Source organism: Branchiostoma lanceolatum, chromosome 1, assembly GCF_035083965.1.
Source record: "Branchiostoma lanceolatum isolate klBraLanc5 chromosome 1, klBraLanc5.hap2, whole genome shotgun sequence".
NCBI classification, from domain to species: Eukaryota; Metazoa; Chordata; class Leptocardii; order Amphioxiformes; family Branchiostomatidae; genus Branchiostoma; species Branchiostoma lanceolatum.
In genome coordinates this window covers 25688044-25704382 of record NC_089722.1, presented here as the reverse complement: position 1 = coordinate 25704382, position 16339 = coordinate 25688044, and the positions used below count along the sequence as shown (strand labels likewise).

General features: G+C 39.0%; 2 protein-coding genes across 2 annotated transcripts; one reads left to right on the top strand and one right to left on the bottom strand.

The window, feature by feature from the left end:
• Positions 1 to 218: 218 nt before the first annotated feature.
• Positions 219 to 8430, top strand: LOC136444707 (SEC14-like protein 2). The gene is made up of 13 exons (XM_066442399.1): positions 219 to 486; positions 1056 to 1125; positions 1310 to 1353; positions 1548 to 1610; positions 2080 to 2271; positions 2647 to 2722; positions 2856 to 2875; positions 3036 to 3096; positions 3448 to 3531; positions 4343 to 4449; positions 4832 to 4977; positions 5180 to 5343; positions 5750 to 8430. The coding sequence occupies exons 1-13, from the start codon at positions 451 to 453 to the stop codon at positions 5908 to 5910; spliced, it is 1224 nt and encodes a 407-aa protein (XP_066298496.1). The 5' UTR covers positions 219 to 450; the 3' UTR covers positions 5911 to 8430.
• On the bottom strand, positions 6875 to 16128 carry LOC136444712 (TLC domain-containing protein 2-like). The gene is made up of 4 exons (XM_066442413.1): positions 15818 to 16128; positions 14721 to 14803; positions 14432 to 14514; positions 6875 to 9219 (listed from the first exon to the last, which is right to left on the bottom strand). Exons 1-4 carry the CDS (start codon positions 15994 to 15996, stop codon positions 8839 to 8841), a joined length of 726 nt encoding a protein of 241 aa, XP_066298510.1. The 5' UTR covers positions 15997 to 16128; the 3' UTR covers positions 6875 to 8838.
• Between the last annotated feature and the right edge of the window lie 211 nt (positions 16129 to 16339).

Here is a 16339-nt window from a genome sequence, read left to right as displayed (position 1 = left end):
GCACAAAGGTGCCAAAATACTGCTGCAGTTTAAAGTTGAATCGCTAGCCGTCACTGCTAGACTGCAAAGGGCAGGCGTAAAACCAGTCGTTGCTGTGACTAGTATCACTTTCCATAGATAACACGGAATAATGACAAATTGACAACCAACGGTAGGGATATCAAACTACAAAACGCAATTTGTATAACGAAAGTCCACATTTTTGCCAAAGCCCTGTGACACATTTACTGGCAGAAAAACGCCCCATTGTCAAAGTGGTTCCTTCTAAAATTGAGTTGAACCCGGAAGTGGTGGATATTTGTTGTTGTGAGCTGTCCAGAGTGAGATGATGTCTAAAGTTCACCCCTACCGATGACCTGTGTGCAAATGATCGCCCTTTGGAATATATTACAGCTAATTTGACATTCAGGAAGTGTGTTAAGACGCCAGTCCTTCAAAAAGGAAGACAAGATGAGTGGGGAAGAAGAGCAAATTATATTGAAGGAGGTAAATATAGTTAAGTTTTAATAACGTTGCGCTCTAGTTAACGTTATATGCATTGAAAACATAAAGGGCAAACAAAAAGGAGAGGACTATGTTGCAGGCTGAGCAAAGTGCGATATTCAAATGGAAAGCTTACTTTCCTTTATATGATTTTTAGAAAAGAATAGGAAATGCACCATAACATTGCCTTTACTTAACTATTAGTAATACAAATTATTTTGCATTTCTTACATGATTAATCTTGATGTAGAAGTCAAAAGAATATCAACAATGCTTCCTAGATTTTTGATGGTTCAGATCATGCACTCGCTTTTCAGTCCCACATATCAAGTCTGAAGTTCAGAGAGAGGAAGCCATGCATGTCCAGTATTTGATTACACTTAGCTGTAGCATAATTTAGTAGCCTGGGTGCCATCCTCCGTAGTAACCGCTGGGTCAATCTTTTTACTTGTGGTTAGCAAGCAAAAAGATTGACCCAGCAATACTATGGAGGATGGCACCCAGGCTATGCAGCAAATGATACTGTGAATTCTACTTCATGTAATGTTTTACCTAATGTTCCCTGCACACAGTTCAGTGAGAGACTACAGGATGTTGCGCAGCCGCACATGGATGACCAGTACCTCAGCAGGTGGCTGAGAGGTGAGGCTATCAAGTTAATCTTGTGTCTGCTTTGTTTGTTTTGCTCTTCATTGAAAAAAAGCTGACCAAGCAGCATCTAATTTTGTTGTGTACCTTGGTTGATATTAGCTTCATTGAAGTACGATTTAAGTCAGTCGAAACATGCATATTCAATGCTCACATTTGTCTGTATCTTCCTGAACAGCGAGAAGGTATAAGATTGACAAAGCAGAGAAGATGTACAGAGAAGTGAGTATACAAGTCATAAAAATGTTACCTCTGTCTGGCTCTGTCTTGATTCAAACAGGATACTAGAAATTGATATTGATGCATCTTTCAAAAGATCTTTGTTATCCGGTATTTCATTTGATTTTTTCTCTTTTTCCTGCTCTGCTGTCTCCCATGGTGAATGCTACTCAAATGATTTCTCTGTTCCATTTCAGCATCTTACCTACAGGAAGAAGATGGATGTTGACAATCTCAAAAAGAACTTCAAGATACCAGAGGTACATGTAACACTCTAGTGTGAAGGAGTGTGAGAAACCAAGCATGATTTTGTTTTTTACAGCTAAGAAACTTGTAATATTTCTCTGTTTCCACAAAAGAAAAGAAGTAGAATTTCTATGGCATAAAATGTGAGCCCTCTATGGACCTGAACTAGCTATAACGATAACTACTAATAACATGTTTTTGAGGTTCTAATAATTCTTTTTACTTGTTATTGATGTCAATTTTTCCTAGTAGGGTTCCAGTTGCATGTTTTTCTGTTGTAAGGTTTAGGATCAGTTCCCCTTTTGTTATTGATACATGTATCAAGTTTTCCCCTGTCGACATATTATACATTTTCCCTGTTATTATTGATGATGAGTTTTCCATGTTGTAATGGCTATCAAGTTTTCCACAGTTGGTATTATAGTTTACGGCCTAAAACGTCATCTTTCCAACACTTAAGCCTTAATTTCTACCCCCTGTAAGGTCCTTGATAAGTTTTTCCCAGCGGGAGGTTTCTGTGGTGAGGACAGAGATGGCGGCCTGGTGTTCTACCAGGTGTTCGGCCGGCTGGACGTCCACGGTATGATGAGATCTGTCAAGATCCTGGACGTCATCAAGTTCCAGATCTGTATGCTTGAGATGGTGGAGGACAGGTTGAACGCACATTCAGCAAAGGTACTGTAAAATTTCACTGTGATATGATTTCACGGTAAGGAGAAAAGGGAGTGTTCTTGATAGCACTATAGTTACATACTTTATGGCAATGAAAACACTGGCGTTCTTAAGTTCATCATCGTGAACGTAAAATCAATAGAAATTTCAAGAGTTACTTTATAGGGAGCTGTTTTACAAAGAACTGAATTGAATATAAACTTCTGAACTAATATGAAGATTAGTCCCACTGTTCATAATAGAACTGTAGCTTCTCAAAATAGCTACCAGGAGAAGTACATGACTTAATGGAATCAAATTTTTTTAAGTATGCAAGTCCTATGCACCATTATCTTTTGTACATATCTGATTATCTTCTTTTACCCCTACTTTCTTTAGACTGGCAAACAGACCTTTGGGATGACTGTGGTGTACGACTTGTACAACTTCGGAATGCAGCATCTCTCCAAGCCAGGTACATACTAGTTATTTTTAGTGAACACATAACAATATTTCTGCTGCATGTATTTGCTTGTTAATAAGCTTTTTAGCTGTTTGAAACAGCTGATGCTTAAACAAAATTCATGAAGATTGTTTTGTTTTTTCAGTTGCGGAGGCTTTTGTTCAGGTCAGTCATTATGGATGAACCCACTGGTAATCTGTTTGAACTGTCAACAATATATTTTTGTTTGTTTGTTTGTTTGTTTGTTGTTTTGATTAAGATTTATGTCTTCTGTATTCTGTACACTATTTTTGATAAATGTTTCCTTTTTTTTATTTTTCTATAGTTTCTGAAGATGTTTGAGGCCAACTATCCAGAAATACTGAAAAAGGTCATTGTGGTGGAAGGTGCGTGTCAAAATGTCTTTTTTGATATATGTAGATCTGCTTCAACATAATAACTACACTGTCTTATACATATAATGTAGAAAGAACTGTAAATCATAATCATCATATATAGCAGCACTTTTTTGAAATGGTGTGATGTGACTAACCAGTAATGAAGATATTCAATTATAGGTAGCTATCATAATTTCTCAAGTAAATTTCCAAATATAAGCAGCAAAACTCAGTAAATGCTACATATGCAAGTAAAGATATGCTTGAGAATATTTCATTGGCATTATCACAAAATGATACAATAGTAAAAAAGTTACAAGTATTCTGCTGAAATGATTCCTTTTTTCTTTCACAATACAGCACCTTCTATCTTCCCCATTGCCTTTTCTATCATCAAACCCTTTCTGAGTGAAGACACCAGAAACAAGGTGTTTGTTTGCGGCAGTAAGTACAAGCTACACAACCTGTTACTCATCTTGAGATCTTTAAACAAAGGACAGGGACATACTAGTTAGTGTGAATGCAGTTTCAGTACCAAGGACAGGGACATGCTAGTTTGGTATAAACACAGGCTCAGTACCAAGGACAGGGACATGCTACAATGTAGTTTTAGTGAATACAGGCTCAGCACCAAGGATAGGGACATGCTAGTTTGTGTGAATACAGTTTCAGTACCAAGGACAGGGACATGCTAGTTTGTGTGAATACAGTTTCAGTACCAAGGACAGGGACATGCTAGTTTGGTGTGAATACAGTTTCAGTACCAAGGACAGGGACATGCTAGTTTGTGTGAATACAGGCTCAGTACCAAGGACAGGGACATGCTAGTTTGGTGTGAATACAGTTTCAGTACCAAGGATAGGGACATGCTAGTTTGTATGAATACAGTTTCAGTACCGAGGACAGGGACATGCTGGTTAGTTTGAATGCAGTTTCAGTACCGATTTCAGGTATACAGTTACAACATACTGTTAAGTCCCTTGATTTATCAGGAAATCTGATATGTTTTGTGTTTGTGTTATTGGAATGTACATGTACAAGTCATGTATATCCATTTTAGTCAGGAACCCTGGACAAAACTGTGCACTTCACAAAAATACATGCCAAAATGTCTCATCGCATTGTGTATACAACGTACTTGAACATTGTGTCATTATAAGTCTCACTGAAGGTCGAGAACAACTGAATAAAACCCTTACAATTTATAGGATACCTAGCACATATATCTAAATACAAGTTTTTATTCTTGGTACAGGTAACTGGAAAGAGGTGCTTGTTCAACACATTGCACCTGACCAGATCCCTGTACACTACGGAGGCACCATGACAGACCCAGACGGGGATGTCATGTGTAAGTCAAAGGTACAGTGAACGGTTTGTAGAACATGAACATTCATGCCTTCCTCATTCTGAATGTGTGTCTGGCAAATGGGTTTCCAGCTGAACAACTTCTGATTTGCATTTAATGTATTAGAGTAGGTGAGACTAGTGATGTGCCTTAGGGCCCATCGCTAATGGATTTTTTTCAATAAAAGTTCAAAAGTTCAATGGTATTCTGCAACTGATGGTACAAGTGCTAAGAGGACAAAGAGCATGTCTTCTGACCTACATATAACTAAATTATGATGACTGCCAACTGCTTGGCTGTATGTAGTCTAAATACACGCATAACATCCCTGTGTTGATTACAATGTCTCTTGCATTTCCTGATCGAGGTCTAAAGTTGTGTTGCTCTTTTGTATAGATCAGATATGGAGGCGTGGTTCCTGAGTCGTGCTACTCACAGGGGATTCCTGCGGAGATCCTGGAACAGATGACATCAGCAGATGTGGAGCCGGGGACGTCACTCGGACTGGAGGTGGACGTGAAGACCCCTGGTGCAGTCCTCAGGTACTGCAGGACAAATATGTCTAGATTGCTGTGTTCGGCAGCAGTTCGGCTCCGGCTGGTTTTTGACTTGATTTTAGGTGTTCTTGTTAGGCTTTCTATTTTACAAAAATGTTCTGTGTCTTTGTTGCTCAAGTGTCTAAATGATAACAAGAGGAAATATATGTTTGAAAGTCTTAACACATGTTTAACATGTCTTTTCCAGGTGGTTGTTTAAGACTGAAGATTGTGACATTGGCTTTGGTGTGTACAAGCAGCGGGGCAGCAGTAACAGGTACCAGGACATGGAGGAGGTCGTGCCGTGCTCCAAACACAACAGTCACCTCATACTGACCGACGGGGAACTGCTGTGTGAGGAGCCAGGGAAATGTAAAGTTCATTTTTGTTTTGTTCCTTTTTTGTTCGTTTATTTTGTTTTGTTTCTTTAAGGAACTTAACTGTAACTTGGGTTGTGAATTAAGAACTTTGTTATTCATTAACTGCATATGTATCAGTTTCATCAGAAGTGAAGGTGTAATGCTACTACACTGTTGTAAGCTTCAATATCAATTGAAGTTATTGGTGTAAAGTCATAACATAATTCCAACAGGGTACATTATTCTGCCACCCTAAAAAGATATGTCCAAACAGATCTCCAACCCAATGTCCCCCAGTATGATAACCCACTGTTTTTCAAACTAGATTAATCAACCCCAGCAGATCAATGTAAATGGAGGTTGAATCACACAATGCAGTAACTGTATACAACATCCTGATAACCTTTTTATCCCCTCAGATGTTGTTCGATTCGACAACTCCTACAGCTGGGTGCGGAGTAAGACACTTCGCTACAGCGTGGAGGTGCTCGAACCTGGCGACGAATCTCTCACAGGGGTCGAGGGTGACGTGTCACAGTTCACGGACAATGAAAAGTTGCAAGAGTTGACCCAAGACTGAGGGTCAGAAAGGTCAAAGCTGTTATCTCCAAGCAGATACAGAAAGGCGAAATCGTAACAGATTGTAATCTTAAGATCCTGGTTCCACGGAGCAGCGAGCCTTTCGGTTCCTCGGAACCAGAAGCAAGACAACTGTTACAGTTTTCTACATCTGTTTGGAGTTTACAACATCGCCACTAATGTGGAAATCTTCTAGCTAATTGTGGAAGTGAAAACCTACCATGTACAAAACAAAGTTGGAATGGTTAATGTGACAAATTGTGCCTGAAAATGTAAGAAGTGATTTAAGCAGTGACCAAACAAAATATATTTTCAATGCATCGCAGAGATCATAGACCTGTGGAAAGAAAGTCTACAAATTCAGGGAACATAAAGGCATAGTTTGAAAGATTGCTTGTCATTGTAAAAAGTACTAATGCTCTTGCCTGTTTGCCTTAATCTAAACTCTTTGATGTGTATGGTATGTGATACACCTAGGCAGACTCTCATCAGAAATGGCCAGTAGTCACTAGTCTCAGGAATTAACACTTCGAGAGTTAACAGCAAATCGCTAACTACTATGTGGAATAATGCAGCAACATTGCAAAAACAGTTGAACCAACAATTTTTACATGTTTGGCTTTTCCTTTTGATATTCCAGGACATTTCAAGAATGAATAAAAAGTCTAATTTAGAGGTGAAGGTATTTCTAAATAACTTAAGTCAACTAGATTTTTAATACATACTTCTAGATGTTGCTTTTGTGTGTGATCAATTTTTCTATGATAATTTGTTAGTTATGAAAGTGTAGTAACACTTCATACACTTATAATTATGATGGAACAAGAGATGGTCTACACACCCATCCATCAGGTTTTTTTATGTTCTTGCAAGTTACACATTTTGGAAAGACTTTTGTCCAAAGCCCTGGTAGACAAGTTCTGGGAACATTGCTACTGTTTTAAAAAAAGACAGGAATACAATACTGCATATTTGCCATAAATCTATTTCATTTTCATTGTAAAAGTCCTTACAAAATTGTAAAATGTACAAATCTATTATATCTAAAGTATTGTCATTCAACAGATAATACAGCTCAAAATAAACCAAGAATAGCAAACAACATAACATTATCAGAAAACATGCATGTAAATCAATTATATGGAATAACACTGTTAGTGACATTTGTATCTTGGACTCAATTAAGTAAACTGCAAATTACAATTATAATAAAATTGTTCTTTGTTGTAAAGCCTTAATTAATAAGCTGCATACAGAAGTTCATTGATTACAATGTCTCATCACACTTTTTGTTATTGGTAAAAAAATCATAATTGCAACAGGTCTGAAGACAGATCTACCTAGAATTAGGTAAGTCATGCTATATCCATATAGTTCTTTCAGAACAAAAGAAGATTTTTAAAAATAGAGTCATGACTAGAATTTTATCATCAATCAAAACTTAAGAAATTACCGTAAAATATTTTGTCTAAATTTAAAACATTCTCACACTTGATCACTCAACATCAAACATTCGCTGGCACAATGTTACCCTTGGGATCCGTCATTGATTATGAGATCCCACTATCTGCCTTATCTCTTTGTAATGTGTGATGTTGCTGTACTTAACAGTAATGCACCTGCTTGGAAACCATGGCAATGTAGCATCTACTAACATAATTCCACCAGGGTACACAAATCTGCCACCCTGAAAATATACGTCCCAACATATCTCAAACCCAACATCGCCCAGTATAAAGCACTCCTGTATATCTATATAACTGTGCATACCTGGGGGACGGTACACTAGAGATCTCTCAAACACACTTGCGGATTAATGTTAATGGAGGTTGATCCCCCATTCAGCTCATCAGTTTGTTCATTAAGTAGGCCCAATGGAGTTCCTGACCTACAGATGACATAAAACTGCACATCTGCATTCCATCATCACCAGTTATCACTTTCCCACAGTTTACAGGATGATAAATGTTATGTTGTAATATCTAGAGTGTGACCTGAGAGTTAATATTATATATGTATCTATATATTATATGGCAACATACTAGTAGTGTAATGGTTGCCTAATATATACATGTACATGGCCTATCTGTAATTTCATTCCTGACATAGAAGGAACAAATTAAAGATAATGACACATTCTCATAGGAACATACTTCTACACTAAGGAGGTTGTCAACTGTGTGCTCAGTTCCAAAAAAAACTTCCAGATACATATTCTACAAAATACAGTCAGTAGTGGTAACAGGGATTAAAAATTTGGACAACATCTTTTGAGGATTTGTGGAGAATAAAATACATTTTTTATAAATGTTTAAAAAAATGTACCACCAAAAAGAGAAAGCAGTGTTCAGCATAATGATATATAAGAAGTCTTGACTGGGAAAATCTTACCTGAAATTCACTATATTCCAACAAGGCAATACTTCCCCCATGGTATACATCATGTAGAATCTAAACCTGCACAGTATTCAATGATGAAATGTTTTCTTACCATTGGCAATTAACTTTTTAAGTAAATTTTTTTTTAAAGCGCATATCAAGGACTCTCCTATCTGACTGGGTACAGTCTGACCAAATTTGTGAATCTCTGTTGTTCTTATCATCATACCTTAACATGATCTTACAAAGTTAACCAAGAATCTATGGATATATTACTGTCTTTGTGACGGCAAAATTGTTCTACTGCACATCCTGATACACCCTGTCACAAAAGTGTACAACAGACTTTTGAATGGCCTATCCCTGAAGTTTTTACCGTTGCCATGTATTAGCCTCCTTGATATGAGTTAAAATGTATCGTCATCACCTGGTTGGCACCTTCTTTTATCCATCCACAACACTTTTTACCGATGAGTTTGTAAATGTAGGGAAAGATGAGGATCCTAGGAATTATTATCTCTTTACAGCAAAATCCAAAGATGAAGATTTCCTATTCAGAGAACCAATCTTTGTGTTTGGGCTTCTTTTGCAAAAAGTCACTTTGTAGCAGGCGGAAAAAGAGGATCACGTTGATGATGGTCATAATAGCGAGTCCAACGCTTCCAAGTGTGAATGGAATGAGCGGAATCGCATCGCGATTGATGACTACCCATCTCGTCATCCACGCTAGCGTACAGATTCGGAATAAGATGTACATCCCGATATTGATCATGCCGTTTGTACGGTATATCACGTTGCGTTTGCTGACGCCGCCCATGTGTAAGAGTTGTCGGATGTGGAGGAAAACACTGCTGAGTTCTATGGTTAGAGCCACCAGGGCAAATCCAGTGTACAGCTTGGTGACAACGGCACAGCCAAAGCATGCTATGACCTGAAGGAAAGAAAGACAATATGGAAATAAGTATGTGTGACTTGGCTATTTGTCAATCATTAAGTACTTCACCAAAATATACCTTTTCTTATGTTGCTCCCAACATCGCTACCCACCAATGACGCTAACATTAGTAACAAGGCTGGACTCTAGGCTAGGCCTCATCCAAACTAGGTCACTAGGAGAATGCCCTTTGTGCAGACCTACACTCTGTGGGGTCATGAACTTTTACTAGGAGGAGGCTGGGTTCTTCATTAACATCACAACAATGCATCACAGGCTTTGTTGAGCATACAACTGTGTAGTCCACTCCAACTGTTGGACTCTGCCAACAAGTTTGACCCCATTTTTCATTTCAGCTGCTTGTCATTTGCATATTCTTTAGAATTCAGTGTGATGGGGGTTACAATTCTAGCACACTGAAACTCAACAGGGCTGAATTACGATTAGACTAGTTTACTCCTGAATCAGAAAACTTATTACAGGGAGAAGGTCCCTTCCAAGCCATGTGTAAGTGAGAGCAAGGAGGTTTAATCAGGTTAATCACCCTGATTAAACCTCCTTGGTGAGAGTTAGGGGGGCATTCATTTGAAATGCTTATCGCAAGTGACAGACAGTGTTTGGAGAGTCTCTTTGCTAAAATATTTCCTTCCCAAAACAAATCTATATTGCACATTATTTCAGGTATCATGACAAATATTATACTTAAGTTTCATTTCAATTCTCTATTTCAAACAGTAAAACCGACTCTCATAATTTCGCCTGTACATTAAGACCTCCACTGTAAAAAAGAATGAATTTAAAGGGGTCAACTAATGCAACATCAGTAATCCCAAGGAGGTTCCTATTTTAACCTCCTTGGTAATCCCCAAAGAATGTCACACTAAGATATCCAGGTGTTTTTGAGCAGTCTCTTGAGCAGTATCCAACAGAACCAACATGAGAATTGATCTGTTACATATCCACTCAGACCAGTGTTTCAGTGAAGCCAAAGTTGTTTTAGAACAAAGAACTGGTCAAGAAAAGTGTATGAGTGAAAGACCCTCCCATTCTGGAGGTATCTAACCTCACATAAAAGACATAACAACTCCTACTCCCTCCTGTTGCCACATATATTAGCCTGACAAGACTGGGCTGCTGCCTCAAAAAGGGGTGTGGCCTTTGGCTTGGCATTCATACATCATTGAGTCAGCATTTGGCTGGGGTCGGGAGTTCTGAAGATATTTCACAGCATAAAACAGACCTTCCTCTAAAATGATGTATTGCATGATTTAACACCAACTTCCCCTGGTATCATGTGACTGCCATGCCAAGATAGTAAAAATGGTGAACTTAAAGAGATTACTTTATCAAAATGCAACATCTGTAATCCCCTAGGTATGCATATCCTGGTGTTCAAGACATTCCTGAGAAAGCATTGATAATCACCACCCCCACCCCACCCGTTTTATTCATGTGGTAGTCTTATTACTCCGGGAAGGAGGTGTGACCTCCTTCTGGGAGTATTGGAAATGCTTTTGTTTCCGTGTTCGCAGCTATAACTCACGATCCCGTTGTCGCACTGGTGTGTAACTTGGCATAACGTTTGCCTGGTTGGGCGTGGTGATGCACGATGTATTTGTTACACCGTAACTACTTTTATCGTCAATGCAATATCGTAATTGCACCCCTATGATTAATGGTAGTGCCGCTGCCCTGCCATAGACACCATGCTATAATCCGTTACGCCTGAGTAGAATACTTCAGGCAGATACGGGGTACATATCTTTCCTACTTGCTATGATCGTATAGTCACTGTTACATTGTAAAATAGACAACGTGCATCACCACACGCAACCTAGCAAGCGATATACAAAGTTACATACCAATGCGGCAACAAGAATTGTGAGTTTTGGCTGCGAACACGTGCAGAGTGACCTCCTGTCTGTGTCTTAAGTATGCCGTGTCCACTCGCAGCTCGCACACTAGTATGTTCGCACGCGACGGACGGTGCACTTTTACGCACAGTGTGAAAATGGGATATCTATGGACCTTCAAAATTACCACACTTGCAGTTTGTAGTACGGAAGCTGTGACAATGTAAAAAAGTTAACGCAGGGGATGAAAGATTGTTGAGATATGTATGTCAGAAAAGTGGCCGCCGGCCGAGCCTAGTGTCACTTCCGGGCGGTCCACCGAATTGCGAGATCCGGTGACCTTTGACCTTCGTGAAATGTTAGGTCTCAAGATGATATAGGACTGGCGGTTCTAATCGAGAAATAGTGCTTCATGATAAAAATGACATAAAATGGACCAAACCATTTAAGTCTGGGGCCATCATTAACAATTATCCAGTATAATGGCCCATCCCTAAACAGTTAATCGCCAAATACAACAAAATAAACCAGGATAGTAATTGTGATTTCACACCTTACATCAAGATCCATTTAATCTATCTTTCTTACAACTGAGCAGGTCACTTACAAAGGAAATTAACAAAACATTAACACCCACAATGTACAAACTATAAATACTTCACGGAGAATTGTGTCCTACGGACTCTTGTTAAATGTTACATCCACTTGAGCCCCATGTTTCAGTGAGCAAAAACTGAAGTTACAAAACAAAGAATTGATAGAGAAAAAGTTTTGACACTCCTTCCCAACTTGAAGGTATTGAGCCTTGCAGAGATTAAAGAAGAGATAACAACGGATGCATATCTCGAGTGTCAAAATACATTAGCTTGACAAGACTGGGCTGCCTGTCTTTGATTGAAAAGGGGTGTGTACTCACAAAAATGTGGTTTAGCATTTTTGACAAAAGCTGCTAATTCTTCTTACAATTTAGAGGGATAATTATCAGCCTAGGGGGAGATTACACAATGTTCTCAACATCCGGTGAACTTTTCAACTTGTATGGTGAACTACTGGTAATTATTTTCAACTTGGAGCATCAGGTTCAAATTCAAAAGAAGCACTGTTTTTTCTTCCTCTACAAAGAATTTCTTGTCTTCTAAAAATCTCAGAAATATAACGTCAACCCTAAAACATTGAAATTTAAGGAGATCTACTACAATACAGGATCGGTAATCCTCAAGGTATACACCCTTTAGATATCCAGGTGTCCAAGACATCCTCGATAACACTAGCCGGACTGAATCATGTTTTAGTGGCCCGCCCAAAATTGGCCGGGAGGGGCCATTACACAGCCCCAGACAACGGAATTTGCGTTATATACGGACTACGATAACACCATTTTTGAGATACATTTTGCATGAAATCTTGGCGGATGCAAAAGAGTTGACATTATTTCATTCAGCTTGTAGATTTAAAGGGAACAAATTAAACAAAACTCTGTAACAGCAAAGCAGACATTGAGTTGACACTACAGTTTGTGATAAATAAAGGCAGCATCAATGGAAGAAAAATTGCAAACAACATGCCAATCACATGACACAGAGACCTTATTAGGTTGTCTGACCCACAGCTCAGCTACGACCTTAGAGTACTAAATCCCGTCACTTGGAAAGCAGCCAATCAGACACACCCTCTCTTTCTAAAGGAGCCAATGTGTCGGGCAACTTTCCAACCCCCCTTTACACATTCCCACTCATGTTCTTACACAAACTCTTCCATTTCATTGCACGCCTTCCTCCTGCCACACAAAAAAAGTAAATATTAAGCTTTCCTTCAGAAAAAAACTTAAGATTGGAAGTAACGTTACAGTCTGTGATACAAAACAAGCGAGTTTGAATAAATCTATTGTTACAGCTTACATGCCGGTATACAGTTTCAATCCACTTTCAGCAAATGATATAGTTTAGTTCTGCTTGGCATATTTGGTAGGCATTCCCACTTTTTCGTATGTCTGGATATGGCAAGTCTCTGAGTTAAGTATAGGATCATGTTTGTTACATAAGGAGTAAAACAGCCTTGACCTTTTCAAATGAAGACTTGTTTGTTTTGTCACAGAGCAAGTCACTATTTGGGATGTTACTGTATACATTCTTCTTTGTTTTACCACTGAGCTGTATTGAAAAAGGAGGTATTGTTTCGGGTGTGTTTGGGTTTGTTAATGGAAGGTCCAACTGAGTAGCTCTTGAAAACAGTTCAAATCAGATAACAGAGCACTACTTTCCAAGCAGAGGTTCAGCTCAGGCTGGTTTTTAGCATGTTTTTTAGACATTTTTGTCAAGCTTTCTGTTTTGTCAAAAATAGGAAAAGAAAGCCCAACAAAAAGGCCTGCTTAGAGAGTAACATAACACCATGGCACTTTTCCAAAAATTGTTTAATTTGCGGAAAAACCCTTGTAAGAAATATCTGAATATCTGTGTACTTAAGTCGAAATATCCCAAACATATGAGGGGTGATCAATAGGTCCTCGGCCTCACCCAGAAATAAGATGCACAACTCAAATATCAAGGAATAATTTTAAGGTACAAAGGCTTTTATGAATGTCTGCCAAAATTAGAATCATTGTGATCGTTACTTTGCAGGCGACACCCGGTAACGTCAAGTGAGGTAGAAGGATAAAGACACGGACAATTGAGCTGCGACCTGAGGTGTGCAGGCCAACTTGCTCCACTGAAAGTCAGATACCCACTTCTTTTTGGTTGAAATGGAAAGGGAATGTTCATTAAACAATTTGACAATGTCTTCGAAGATATTATGCCAATTCAGCTCTGATCACAGTTCAACTTTGTTTTTCTCGCCTCTTACCTACTGATTTTTAAATGGACGTGGACAGGAAAGTAATGACTACAAAAATGTGAAATTTGGTGGATATTGCTAAAAGAAGTCATAATCATGCTCCGTAATTTGAGTTCTGCAACTTATTTCTTGGTGAGGCCAAGAACTTATTGATCACCCCTCGTATTCAAATGTCAAATTGTGCCCAGAACTTTTGAATCCTCCCTCGGTTTCATACATACCAGACTTTGAGTCATTATCACATGTTTATAAAGGGCACATTAAGTGACATCACCCACTTTGAAGTATGCTTAAGTCACTTTCTGTACTGTCTTTTAGATAACAATGACTTGCCCAACAACACAGAATATGTATATGGTAGCATTTTCTCACGTTTTGATGTCTTAAGCATTTCTGCAACTGCTTCAGTAACATCATAGAAATGTCAGAATCACCCTTTTTGGATTCTTTTATTAGCTTCTTTTTTTCCTAATCCCTTCTTTTCCCGAAGTAGTAAAGGCCTGTGTATCTATAACGTTACTTACCGTTATGTGGTGAAGAACAAGTTCCCAGTGAGACTTTGCCTTCTTGCTCACAAACAAATCTAGTGCATCATACATAAAATAACCTGGAAAAAATAACACAAGATTTAATACAGCTTGCTTTTCATGCACAAAATAATCATTTCATCATGACTGTAGTTTTCTTATGTTGAATAAATTGAATATCAAAAAGGTTGAAAATTACATACCAATGATGTTACTAGCAGATTGTTCTAAACAAAAAATTAACTCAATATTAATATGCATTAATATCTTGACCAAAACAACCTACCTGTAGAGATTGACACCAGTATATGTGAGGGCATAGTGACAGGCATGATCAAATCTTTGGTCATTTCTGGTGTCTGGTAAAAACTGGGGAGAAAATTGGAAAGCAGTATTAGAAATTTGGTGACTCACTGTCAAAACCAATGAGAGTGTGCATAAAGCAAACCAAGAAATTAAATTCATTTGGCCTCTGGACAATGCTCTTAATTATGGCATCAGTGGGAGAGGATTGTTACCTGGAGACAGTTGTCATGAATGGAAGGAATCTTCATAATCAGGGTATTTCAGTGTGTTTTCAATACAGATACAATCTAAGTGAGCTTTAAAGTAAATTAAACGCTTCTATTTACCAAGGTAAATTGAATCTCTGATTAAAAAAACATGTTGTTTCTAGTTGTTGATTTGTGAAAGCATTAATTCCCTAAGCTGCTTACTAAGCAAAGCATCTTTATCCTATTAAGTTTCGCGAAAAAAATTCTTAAAAGGCAGGGAATTTTCAACAGTTATATCTGTTTGTGTGTATGTGTGTATGTGTGTGTGTCCGTATGTGCGTTGTATGTGTATGTGTATGTGTGCGTGTGTACATGTATGTGTATGCGTTTTTTTTTGGATTGCATAGTTTATCAGAATCAGCCAATGCCAAGGACCTCATTGTAGGGACATCGGGTGTTATTCTAAACAATCCGTCAATAACAGGTCCACCCGCCGGGCATGTTAGATACCGGGGCTGCTAGATACCATCTTTTGCGTATCACACTTTCCGAGTATTATGAAAAATAAATAAATTCCGTACAATCTAATCATATATCTGAATAATGTGGTTAAAGGAATTGCACATGGTACAGCGCCCAGAAGCGGGAACTTGAACGAGTTCTACTAAGGAGCGCCGGGGTACAACTAGAAGGAGACGAACGGTATCTCAAGACCACAGGGGTGTGGCTGCGCCTCAAGACGGAAACAACGGGACAGACACAAGATCTTCCCTTCCAAGAGCCGCCTAAAGATCACATGCTTCAAGACGACTTCAAGACAGCTGAAGATCTGTGCAGAGATCTCATGACAAGCATATTCTTCCTTGGCGTGGGCGTTTTGTTTACTTACCACAGCAGAGCACCCAGGCCCGTCAGGGAGCTGTGCACGAGCGAGACGAAAGTGTTTGTCCACTTCCACGGGTTGCGCACACTTTTCGGCGTGGGAAACACCACGAACGTCTTGCTGATCATGCCGAATACCATCATGGACAAGACGGCCACCGAAGGCCCCACGATCCCGCTTTCCATGCCTGAGTTTCGGCGAAGGAAGATGGTCCGTCTTGAAGAAAAGCCCGTCTACAATACTACGGTGCTCCAGTCCGCGCCCAAAGCAGATTTGATTCTGGTCTGATCAGAGATTGGTTGAGTAACAGGGCAAAGTTCACCTGTGTTATGTAAGGTAGCCTCGATAACAGGCTTTTCGGAGGGCTAAGGTGACGTTCACGTCATCGGTTATGTAACAGTGCAGAGTTCACAACCATTATACTAAATGTAACTTATAATCTCTGAGATAGTCTCCAGAGCAGTCTCCGCGTTAAGGGCTCTTTGGGTTTGAGGGATCGGTTGCATAACGGGGCAAGGTGCATATACA

Excerpts from the sequence above, each read along its gene's own strand:
- LOC136444707 (XM_066442399.1), top strand. The coding sequence starts at position 451 with ATGAGTGGGGAAGAAGAGCAAATTATATTGAAGGAG. Across the intron at positions 2,272-2,646 it reads TGAACGCACATTCAGCAAAG|ACTGGCAAACAGACCTTTGG; the intron begins GTACTGTAAAAT and ends TACTTTCTTTAG. Across the intron at positions 3,532-4,342 it reads CAAGGTGTTTGTTTGCGGCA|GTAACTGGAAAGAGGTGCTT; the intron begins GTAAGTACAAGC and ends TTCTTGGTACAG.
- LOC136444712 (XM_066442413.1), bottom strand. The coding sequence starts at position 15,996 with ATGGAAAGCGGGATCGTGGGGCCTTCGGTGGCCGTCTTGTCCATGATG. Across the intron at positions 14,515-14,720 it reads ACTGGTGTCAATCTCTACAG|GTTATTTTATGTATGATGCA; the intron begins GTAGGTTGTTTT and ends TATTTTTTCCAG. Across the intron at positions 9,220-14,431 it reads TTGTTCTTCACCACATAACG|GTCATAGCATGCTTTGGCTG; the intron begins GTAAGTAACGTT and ends TCTTTCCTTCAG.